Genomic DNA, 11,841 nt, shown 5'->3' with positions numbered 1-11,841 from the left:
GGTTCAACAAGGACAAGTGCAGGGTGCTGCACCTGGGGAGAGGGAACCAGCATTATGGTTATAGGTTAGGGGCTGCCCCTCTCGGCAGCACAGAGGCAGAGAGGGATCTTGGAGCCAGGATTGACTCCAGGATGAATACGAGTCGCCGATGCGATGAAGCAATAGGTGGAGCTGACCGCACCCTGCCCTGCATCAGCAGGGGCATCACTAGCAGGTCCAGAGAGGTCTTGCTCCCCCTCTATGCGGCGCTGGTCAGGCCGCAGCTGGAGTACTGTGTCCAGCCCTATGAGGAGAGGCTGAGGGACCTGAATCTCTTGTGTCTGCAAGAGGAGACTGAGGGGGGATCTTGTGGCTGCCGACAACCTTAGCAGGGGCCAGCAGCAGGGACTCGGGGAAAGTCTGTTCACCAGGGCCCCCCTTGGGGTCACCAGGAGCAAGGGCCACAAGCGGAGGGAGGAGAGGCTTAGGTTAGATATTAGGAAGAACTACTTCATGGTAAGGGTGGCCAGAGCCTGGGATGGGCTGCCCAGAGCGGTGGTGCTCTCACCTTCCCTGGAGATCTTCAAGAGGAGACTGGACAGGCACCTGGCTGGGGTCTTACGACCTGCCACCCCCAGTGCTCCTTCCTGCCCATGGAGGGGGTCGGACTCGATGATCTGTCCAGGTCCCTCCCGACTCGTTGAGTCTATGACTCTATGATAGCACACCGTTTTCTGTTGCTGTTCAGCTTGCCAGGGACCCTCTGTTAAACGAACTGAACTCCCTCCCTGAGACTAGTCATCTTAAAACCTAATCTTAAAACCTAATCTTGCAACACTGCCTTCACTGGAAGTGAAAGCGTTTGCATAAGGAAATCCTGGGGGGAAATTTCCCTGTATAGGACTTGAAAGCCTCAGGTACCTTGCAGCATCAGAGCTTGTGTTGTCTTAGTCATAAAAAGGAACGGCCCCTTTGTTTTTTTGAATCATTGATGCTGATTTGCAGGAGATTTGGGGCTGGGAACCCCAAATGAATGCAAGCACTTAAATCCCAGAGAAAGGCAGGATTTCAGATGCACTGAATCATAGAAAATGAGGGTTGTAAGGGACCTCGGGAGGCCATATTTAGTCCAATCTCCTGCTCAAAGCAGGACCTTCTCCAACTACATCATCCCGCCCGGGGTTTTGTCTAGCTGGATCTTGCAAACCTCCAAGGATGTTGACTCCACCACCTCTCTGGGTAACCTGCTCCAGTGCTTTACTACCCTCCTGGTGAGACAGGTTTTCTTAATATCCAACTTAAACGACCCTTGCTGCAACTGGAGCCCATTGCTCGTTAGGCCATTCCTTTCTGACTGTGTTACCATTATGCTACAGCCATTTAGTGCAGACTCACATTTAAGCACTCTTAGTATAGTCTAAATGCCACATGCAACTTCAGCCTCAGGCTCCTATTTGAATGTTAAGTTTAATTGTTCATTTAATACAATCTTTTCCACTGGTCATTATGGCTTCCATTCTTCCTGCCTGTCTCTCTCCAGTGCTGGACTCTATTTTACAGAGAGCTTGGGTGTCAACTGGCTCCAGGTAATGGCAGCTTATGAAAGTAATCTAAAACAAGTGTTTCTCTGACTCAATGCCATTTTATGCTTGGGGAAAAGACTCCCATAATCCCCATCCCCTCTTTCCTTCCACACACACATTTAGCCATACAGCAAAGAAAGTGGGTCACGACTTCTTAAAAGTTGTTTGTGACCCTGAATTGCAAAACTGGGTTCTACCAGCAAGATGGTGGTGCATCTTGTCTTGCCCCCTCAGCCTATGACCGATGTGAGGGCAAAAGCACTGACTAAAGGATGTCGAGGACTTTTGTTTCTCCTAACTACAACATAGGCTGCAGAAGACTCCTGTTAGGTAAACCTGAGAAGTCTTACAAGAACGAGGATTTTCTCATTGTCCAATAATTCTTTGGAAACTTCTTGCTTCTTTAGGTTCGCAGCATTCATGGTGTGTGTGTCAGGAGCTATTTAGGGAACCGTTTTAATGGGGAGAGATGACATAATGAGTCTTAAAGCATTGGTGTTCAAGCTGTAGTGTAGTAGTTCCCCATAGGTCCGTAAATTTGGCAACTGGGGTGGGGTATCAGTATTAATTCCTGCTACTCTGGGAGCCACAGCAATTTAATGATGACATTTCCCCCCACTGTCAAACTTCTGGAGCTGCAGGGAGCCTTGCAGGCTGGATGACATGACCTGGTGCACCAGGTCATACCAGCATGCAGGTCCAGATCAAACACATGGGCCTGAGACAGTGCACTGATTTGCACCCACGGACTCACCCCAGGCACCAACCCCACATACAGTATCCACAGATCAGCCCCATGCCGCTCACTTGAAGTCGAGCAACACTGGTGCAAAGGATTTGGGCCCTCCCAGATCTAGGGAATTGTAAGCTGTAGGGATGAGTTAGACGTGTACTCAACTCAATCTGCTTTATTGTTTCCTGGGGGATGTTTCTCCCTGCAATGCTTTTATTGCATCCCCATATAATAGCTTGGTGCAGCAGTTCCAAAGTAGGGGTGGTGACCCCTACAGGGATCACTAGGCTGGGTGTAGAAGTGAGGCTCCCAACTGGAAGTGGGACCCCAAGCAGGAAAAAGTTATTGCTTGGCCTATGGGTTAGGCTCTGGATTTGGTCCTGATGTGGAAGATTGAGGTACAAATCCCTCTGTTTGGGGGGTGGGGGTCAAAGCCTTACCTATCTCTATTAGAAAAGTGTTGTAGCCATGTGGTCTCTTGGTGATAGCCTGTCGCCTGTTGAAGGTGTCCTAGTTTTCATGAGAGCCGTTGGGTTGGGGATAGAGATCAGACAGAGCATGACTGCTTGGCCTAGTAGTTACAGCCTTCTCAACCTTGCTCCAGATGACATTAAATAGTCTCTAGCTGAAATACATGGATAATCCATGGAGCAGGGACCACAGCGTCAGCAGCAAAAGTTCAGGCAATAACAGGGTTATTTCCGGGGGGCAGGGGGGTGTTTTAAGTGTCTTGCTCTTGGTCTGACCCAAGTCTTACTTGAGGGAAAACTCCTTTGAGAATCTGCCTGCAAAATGGACTTGCATCCTAAATGTAGATCCTCAAAACCTTCACCCTTCAAAAGCTTAAATTCCCTATCAGCTACCATCTCTGTCACCAGGGCATGCACAAATCTGCCACAGCTGGGGTGTCCTGATGGCACCAACTCGCTCAGATACTCTGGCTCAGAGGGGATCACAAGCCTGGTGTTTCCCAGCTCGTCACCTGCCAGTCCCGATTAAACAAGTGCCCTCTGAACTTACTTCTGGGGCTGCCCCCAACCCAAGCCAAACATGCAGAAAGAGAAGAGGGTGGTGCTAGTGGCTGCATCTTTGCACTCTTTTTACCCACATGGACCAGTATTTCCAGCACTCACCTGGCAGATGCCTAGGGAAAAACCTTGCTTCTAATTTGAAGCAGGGATTTGCATGTAAGTCTCCCATCCTTCGGGAAAATTCCCTGAACATTGGGGGATGAACACATTTTTCTGTCTTAAATGTTCAGGGACATATCCCAATAGCTAATACACTCACAAAAGAGGTGGGATAGCAAATTCAAGCCCCACCCAAGACTTCTCCACAACCCATAGTTTAGTTGAGGCTGGGGGGAGAAACATTAGCAAATAATCTAAAACAAAGCACCCTATACTTAAGCTACTTTAAGATATAAGAAGCTGAGGGTCACTCTCAACATCTCCTGAGCTGTCTGCTTTAAAACATTTTTATTTGGGCTTAAAATTGAATGGGTATAGGCCTGGGCAGGGGAAAAAAAACCTGCATTGGTTCAGTGTGGCTTGCAATAAACTGATATAACTGTCCTGTCTGTCCAGACACTCCTTAGTCTCCCGGCCTTCCTACCCCCTGTCCCTCCCCAGGCCCCTGTATAGATTCTGGCCCTTTATCTCAAGATCCTTGTGTACAGCTCTGCACGTCTCCAGATCATCCCCGGTGCAGACACAACTACACCTTGTTCCTGTATAATGAGTCCCTAGGAACAAAAGGAGCCATTCCAGCGAAAGCCCGGTATTAACCGTACACCTGTATCTATGCCAGCAGTTTCTAGCAACACGTGTCTCAGGCTGCTGATAAACGGAGCTGTTCTAGCAGAAACCTGTCGTGTAGGCTTTGTCTGGAAAGGTAATGCAGTGGCTAGGGATGGCTAGAAACTGCCGGGCTAGGTAGACTTCTGAGAGCGGTGATTTCTTGCCTGTCCTTCAGCACAGCACTTTCAGTTCTGGAACTTCTTGCAATTAGTTATCGCCGGGGCCAGCCAGTGCAAGGTAATGAGCCATGATGCTCCATCACGTGTCTTTCTTTTCTGGGTCGACCCTGCTTTTTCGGGTGATCGAGAAGGCAGGCAGTTGAGGGGGAAGTCGGTGTGGGTTAACTCCTGGCCAGCGGGGGACACTGTGAGCAGTGTCCTGAGGAATGCATCTAGCCAGGAGGTCAGGCATGAGGGTCAGGGGGCATCTGCCATCCCACAGTATGTGTACGGTGTGTGTGTGGCAGGGTGGTATTCTTTGGAGGAAGGCAAAGAGGAAACCGAATAGCTGCCATTAGGGGTAAGTACCGGTATTCGAAAGGTCGGAGCTGAGGGTTGCAAACTCTGAATCTGTTCCAGGGGGGTTCATCACATGATGTAATGACTTTGTTAGGAAGGCAAATGCACATGACTATTCCAGTTTCAAAACCCACTGGACAACTGTATAAATCATATTCAACATTTAATATTATTTTAATGAATGCCCTGTCATTTATCTCCTGGGTGACTCTCCTGGAGGTTTATCTCCAATTCCTGGAGACGCCAAGACAATCCTGGAGAATTGGCAATCCTATCCGAGCCTGAACATCTAGCCTCAGGGGCTGAGCTAGGTGAGACCCCTGCGGGTCCCCCCCAGCCACACTCCTCCAGGATTTTGTGGCCTGATCCAGAGAGGACCCCCTCCACTGCTTCTCCAAGAATGACACATTTCAGGCCCCTATTCTACTGCAGACAGAAAAAGGAGAAAGTCCCAGGGCTTGTTTGCCTGTCGGGACAGTCACCTCCATGCTGGGACATGCACGAGGGGCTGCATGAAGCTGAAGGTTGGGCATGCACACACACACACACACACACACACACGTGCATGCACATGCATGCACACGCCCCTCAAGAAGAGAAGCAGGGCCCAGTGCTGCACAGTTCCTGCTCTCTGCATTCCCTGCCCGTAGCTATGAGAAGGGATTTGGGCCCTTCCCCTCTATCCCCTCCCTGTGCATTTTAAGGGACCAGAAGGAGGGAGAGGGGCCCAAGAATGCAGGCACCGGACCTGGGGACACCTGCCGAGGGGCTTCTGCTCCCCCTGGGGCCATGCCCAAGACCAGGCCTGGCACAGGGTGGGTGCCCAGGGGAGGGGAAGGTGGTGGCACCAATTAGGAGATAGGCAGGGATCCCCCTCCCCAAATCCCCAGTGTCGACTCTGCCTGAGTTACTCTCACCCACCTCCAGGGAGCTGCAGCCATTGCTGGGGAAATTGCTGGTTTTGCCCCGAATAGTTATTGGGTACTGCAGCTGCCTGATTACAGCCTCCTTTTTCAGACTAGGCTAGCGGGGCGCGGTGCGGGCAAGAGCAGTAGCAGCAGCAGGCCCCTCAGGAGGAGCCAGCCTGCACCTGGCTGCTGCACGGCTCCCCCAGCACAGCAGTGCCTCTGGGTGCAGCATCTGGAGCAGCTGCACGGGGTCCAGAGGCAGCAGGCAAGACATTGCAAGCAAGGAAGTGTCCCCAGCCAGGCCAGGCCCAGGGAGACCCCAGGACACTTCCCTGCTTGCAGTGCCCTGGCTGCTGACTCTGAGCCCCACATGGCCGCTCCAGGCACGCAGCTCAGTTGGTAGCAGCAGCCAGGTGCAGACTGCCCCAGTCGCCACCAGGACTGGCTGGCTCCTCCTGGGAGACTTGCCACTGCTGTGGCTTTTAGCTGCACCAAGCCCTGCCACTGCTCACAGCAGCTGGTCTGCCTGCCATGCAGTCTGAAAGAGGAGGCTGCAATCAGGTAGATGCAGCACCCGGTAAGTCTGCAGGCCAGAGCTGGCAACTTCTGCAGTGGGGGCAATGGCTCGCTGGAGGTGCGGAAGAGTGACTCAGGCAGATTCAGCAGTGGGGGTTAGGGGAGGTGGATCCCTGCTTGTCTCACCACCTCCCTCTCCCCTGGGAACACCCACCCTGTGCTAGGCTAGGGCCTGGGCATGGCCCTGGTAGGCGAAGCTGCTTGGCAGGTACCCCCAGGTCCAGCACCCACTTCCAAATGCCCTGTGTTCTCTCCAGTGTTGTGTCATAGGGTGGGGTAGCACCAGCATCCCTCCAGGGGCATCTCTCCCCCTGCCCATCTCTTCTCTGCTTCTGCTCATGACAACACCAGCCCAGCGCCTCCATCCCCTCTTCACCTCAGGCCCAGGGCCACCTTCTGCCCTCCCCCCAACACTTGTCCCACCCTTGCCCCCTTCTCAGTCAGCTAGAGCACTACAACCTAGCCCAGCCCAGCCCAGAGCTGCAAAGCATGCTGGGTTCTTGGGGGACTGTGAGTCAACTTTAACCAAGAAGAGGTCTGGGACAGAAGTTCCATAAACCAGTTTGGCCTCAATCAGTTAAGTCTGATACTGCATTCAGCCAGGTTTATCTTAAACCAGTTTGGGCCGTTTTGAAAGTGGTTTATGTCCACTGAATTTCTGTTTTGTTATGGCTTTAAACCAGTTTATGATCACTTAAACCAGTTTATGTGTAACTTCTATCCCTAGCCTAGGAGAGAGGCTTGGGTGAAGGGATAGGAGTGGGGTGGGCAATGAGGCTAGGGACAGAAACTGTGCATAAACAGTATAAGTGATTGGAAACCAATTCAAAACTGTAGCATAACAGAAGTTCAGTGAAACTGCTTTCAAAATGGCTGAAAATGGTTTAAGATAAACCTGGATGGATGTAGTATCAGACTGAACTGATTTAGTTTAAATCAGTTTATTGAACTTCTGTCCCAGATCCCTTCCAGATTCAAGTTCCCACGGTCCCCCAGCACCCCAGGATGCTTTGTAGGTTGGGAGGGCTACCCTTGGCCCAAGCTTGGCTCCAGCTGAGCAGGCAGGCAGGCTCTACCACCCCCCAGTGTCTGGTCTGGGCCACTGCAGGCATGTGGCTGCATTTCTGGAATCAGAAGTAAATGTCTGTTCCCTTGCTTATCAGTTCAATCTGTGTGGGTTAGACTAAACTGTAGGGATTGAACCAATTCAGCCTCAGGCTTTTTGACTGTCTGTACTTAGCCTGAGGGGTAAGGGAAACTCCAGGTGAAGGCGATGGAGAAGAAAGAAGCCAATGGAGAAGCCAGAAAGGGAGTTGTGGAGAAGGCAACTGCTCCTAAGCTGTGTAGCTTTTTTTTTTAAATGCATGAGACGGAATTAAAAGATGCCAGAGAAAAGCTTTTGGACTACATCTTAAGTCACTATGCTCGACTCTGAAATGGCTCTTAATTTCTGCTGCCTTTAATTATGACTGTGGGCCTCCTTAAGTACATAGATGGCTTCTGTCTACCTGGCCTAATGGAAGCAACAAGCTTCCTCTGAGCAAACCTCCAACTCCTGGGAGCCACCTTAAATTCTCTGCTCACCACTGGTCCTTTCTAGGTAACATGCAAAGACAACCGGATACTTTGCAACCTGATGACTCCACCACAGGCAGCCCCCTGACCCCAAGAGGAGGAGGTTTCTTACCTCGATCAACTGGCTCATGGCAGTTCTGGAGCATGTCAGAAGGAGGGCAGAGCACCTTGGCCAGGAGTGAGGGTGCTGGAAAGGCTGGTCCCACGCCATCTTATTTCCTCCGTGTATTTCTCTCTCCCTCTCCCTCTTGGTTGCTGTCTGTTCTGCAGCCTGGAGCAGGAGGGATGAGGAATAATAGCCAGCAAGCTGTCATCAGCACTCAGCAGTCTCTGCTAGAAGCAGCCACGTACTGTCCTTTTCCTCTCCTCTTGCAGCTTTGCTTTCTCGCTTAGCCGCCACGGCTGACACAGAGGAGTCATTAATTAATTAGACCGGTGTCACTTACAGAATGATCTGGGCGGGCGGGTGGAGGGAGGGCAGTCGGACAGCTCCAACAGGCAGCATCACGAACAAAGTGCCGACTCCGGCTCAGACGCCCGTTCCCTGGAGAGGAAAGCTATTTGCTTAATTTGACCCTATTTCTGTACAGCTGATGACTGATTCCAGCTCTTCTGTTTTGTTTTATTCTGATCAGTCGATAGACACGCTTCTTCCCTAACCAAGAAGGCTGAAAGTCAAGCTATACAGCATCTGTAGCTAGCTTCCTACTGGAGGGGCCCAATGATGCGGCAGAGAGGACTTTTGCAAAGTTCTGCATTCCTCAAGCATCTTTCATCCCAAGGGATGCTGCGGCCAAGTTTCTGCGTGCCGTGATTTCCTTCCGTCTCCAACTGGACTTGCCTTGAGCTGTTTGAACCGCATGGGAGAACGTATATAACCTCTGCAGACAAGGCTAGCGAAAACGGTAGAATTCAGCTGGTAGACTTCCCTCGGTAAACAGGCCCTGAGTAGATTGGATCCGGGATTGGAGGAAGTTATAGGGATTGGAGGAAGTTATGCTGATGATGATTTTAGGGAAACCATCCTTAAACTACTGCTGGACCGTGGCCCTGTGCTCTTAGAGATGCTGCCCCTGAGATGGAGCCTCATATGTAATAAGGCTAAGTCTTGTTCAGATTAGAGCAAGACCATTCCTATTCCACTATCACTGAAACTTCAGCAACAATCCTGGATCTCTCTCTGGCACAGACAGCCCTTCTGACATTTTTTGCAGAAAAAGATAGTGTACACAAGCCAACTTCAGGTTCAGGAGATAGGAGACCCAGGTTCAAGTCCCCATCTGATCCCGCTCAGTTAAGTGATTTGGACTTGAGTTTCCTACATCCTAGACAATCATCATGCCCATGGCTTTTTCTACAGTAGCTTTCCCGCTGTCTCTAAAAAAAATAAAAAATGCTATCCTCTACTTAAGGGAGCTTTGCCAACACAGTTGGGGTTGAATCCAAACTGATAGCATTTGCAGTGAAAAAGTTTAAGTTATGATTATGTTTCTTTTGCCAGAATAGTTTGGTTGAACATTTTCTGACCATCCCTATTTAACAACAAGGGTGCTAAAAAAAAAGGGCTTAGATAAAATCCAGCGGAGGTAACTTGGTGTTGCCCACCTCTGCATTGTGAGCTATGGGGGGCGGGCGTGAAAAGCTGCTGATGGATTCATGTTGTGCAAAAATATCAGCTTTTCCTGTGAAAGTTTCCAGCCTTGGTGGTTTGGGGAGATAAAAAGAGCTTAAATGTATGATCCTTTAAAATATGGTGACATGGCACTTGGGTGCTGTGAGATCTTTTTGAGGATGTCACACAATATTAGCACTATTAGGTGTGCAAACACCTACCTATGATTCACAAGATCATCATGGGCCACCGTTGGTCTTGGGAGACCATGGAGATTGCACCTTTTGCTGGATTACTGGGTACCACCACAGCTTCTTAAGAGGGTGAGGAGTCCTCCGGCAAGTTGCATGTACAAACTCAGTTGAGCCTGCACTGGCACGCTGAGTACCGTTTTGCCCTGCCTGCCTTTGACATCTCAATTCTAGCTCATCACTGACCTTCCCCCTCTCAAAGAGGCATAGGCCTTGATTCATGGTGGCTTTCCACTTGCAGCAGTCTGCAGTGATTGATTTCCAGTGTTGGCCATCAATGAGCAGCTCGCAAAGGATTTTCTTGCAGACATCAACAGAATGGAGTTTGTGCCATCCGAGTGGATGTTTGTCAGTGGCCAGCTCACTGTAGAGTATGTTCTTGGGAATTTGGCCATCGCTCATACGATTCGCCTGTCCTAACTAACAGAGACGTCTCTATCTCGGGATCATGAACATATTGGGTACCTTGGCCCCTTCCAAGACGGTGAAGTTGGAGATTATCACGCCATGTTATGCCCAGGATATGGTGGAGACATGGAAGATGGAAATGGATGGAAACTGATGCACGAGATAATCCCAGACTTTTCCAGTAGGAATCCAGTGTGTCAAAACCATCTGACCTTGTGGGCTTTGAGGTTTTTTGCAGCAGCAGAATTGCTATTTTTCCATACAGAGGAGAAGGAAAGAGTGAAAACTCAAAGCTGGCACTTTCTGGGATGCCTCGAGTCTAAGGAGGTTGAGAACTTGAGCAGAAATAAATAGTCTCATGGTGTCTGTTGAAATGTTTGAAATTTTTACGTTGGTCCGCTTCTCTGGGCCTCACTTGCTTCTTCAGGTTTATCTTGTGTTTTTTTCCTACATACTTGAGGCAACTGTCTTCCACCTTCCTGTAGCTTTCTTCTGGCTGTGCTTGACTATCATCTGAGTAAGGCCCTGCCCTTCTTGTTGGAGCAAGAGGAAGGAACAGGGGCGTAAGCTGTCCTAGGGTTGTTGGTTGTAGCCATGTTGGTCTAAGGACGTGGGCAGACGTGGTCCTTTGAGTAAATGTGTTATCTTTTATTAGACCAACTGAATAGTTGGAAAAATTGTTCTTTGCAAGCTTTCAGCCACACACACCCTTCTTCAGGCAGAGGGAGAGTTTGCCGGTGTTTGTGTGCTCCCGTGGGTGGAATAGAAGCCAATAACAGAGCTGGTCCAGCCACTTCTGTCACCTGCAAAATGATCTGCGCAAAGGTCTCACTGGGGATCGAGCAGAAAGACGAGACTTCCCTAGACAGTGGATTTAAAGTGCATCCAGATGAAGCTGGTCTGCTAATAGGTCTGCTTTAGTGATTGGATAATCATAATGAGGAAGTTCTTCCTAATCTCCAGCCTAAATTTCCTCTGTTGTAGTTTGAGGCCATTGATCCTAGTCCCGCTGTGTGGCTACAGAGAAAATGCATAGGATATGTGCCTGTATACAGTGGTATTGGAGAAAACTAGCAATTAAATTCAGCTAGTCCTTCTGTTTCCCATTCAGCTGGCAACACCACTGCTCGGGATCTACAGAGAGGCCTAGTTTAATAGCCCGTGGGTTCTCTGCACTGGAAAAGCAGAGCTGCTGGATTCGGGGATGTCCCTGTCTGACCAAGAGAAAACGTAAGATGGCAGTGTTGAGGCAGGAAATCCTGAACTTTTTGCTTTAAAGTTGCTTCTGATAACTCCTTGTTTACCGCCCTCCTTCAGTCCTGGAAGGGGCTGTTTTCTATTATGTATGGAGTGAAACACAAGCCATGTTTTGCATCTGGTATTTAGTTCAAGCTGCACTTTGCTTCCTTTCCAGACCCGAAGAAGGGCACTTTGCACCTGAAAGCTTGTCTAACATCTCTCCCAACTGTATGGTTGGTCTAGTAAAAATATAGCACCCCCCAAAAAAACCTCATTCAGTGCCAACTAAGTTGGTCATCATTTGTCAACCTCTACGTGGATTAAATCCTTACTGACCTTAGGGAGTCCTACTTCTCTTTCCAAAACCCTGTAACAGCTAACATCCCAGTCTGTTCATTATAGGGACATTGCAGTTCTCTTGAAAAATTAAAAAGAGGCATACACACAGTGGAAGCTAAGGACAGTCCTCAAGGAGGACTACACATACAGTGATTCGCACTTGTAGGGAAATGATTAGGAAAGCTAAGGCAGCGAATGAATTTAAGTTAGCCAAGGGAGTGAAGGACAATAAAAAGTTCTTCTTTAGGTATGTAGGGAGCAGAAGGAAAACAAAGGGGTAAAAAGCACCTGTTCAAATTTGCTGATGACACTAAGATGTGG

General features: G+C 49.5%; 2 protein-coding genes across 2 annotated transcripts in view; one reads left to right on the top strand and one right to left on the bottom strand.

Annotated features, from left to right (window-relative positions):
* Window positions 1–8,919, bottom strand: part of TMIE (transmembrane inner ear) — a 46,170-nt gene extending 37,251 nt beyond the window's left edge. The window contains exon 1 of the mRNA XM_019529665.1: window positions 7,784–8,919. Within this exon, the coding sequence (XP_019385210.1) occupies window positions 7,784–7,882 (99 nt within the window). The 5' untranslated portion in view covers window positions 7,883–8,919. The remainder of the gene's footprint in view (window positions 1–7,783) is intronic.
* Window positions 1–11,841, top strand: part of ALS2CL (ALS2 C-terminal like) — a 100,714-nt gene that overhangs the window by 16,952 nt on the left and 71,921 nt on the right. The gene's annotated exons all lie outside the window — the stretch shown is intronic.

This window comes from Crocodylus porosus, unplaced genomic scaffold, assembly GCF_001723895.1.
Source record: "Crocodylus porosus isolate Cpor-Errol unplaced genomic scaffold, CroPor_comp1, whole genome shotgun sequence".
NCBI lineage: Eukaryota > Metazoa > Chordata > Crocodylia > Crocodylidae > Crocodylus > Crocodylus porosus.
The sequence above is the reverse complement of the archived record's forward strand: the minus strand, read 5'-3'. Positions and strand labels throughout refer to the sequence as shown.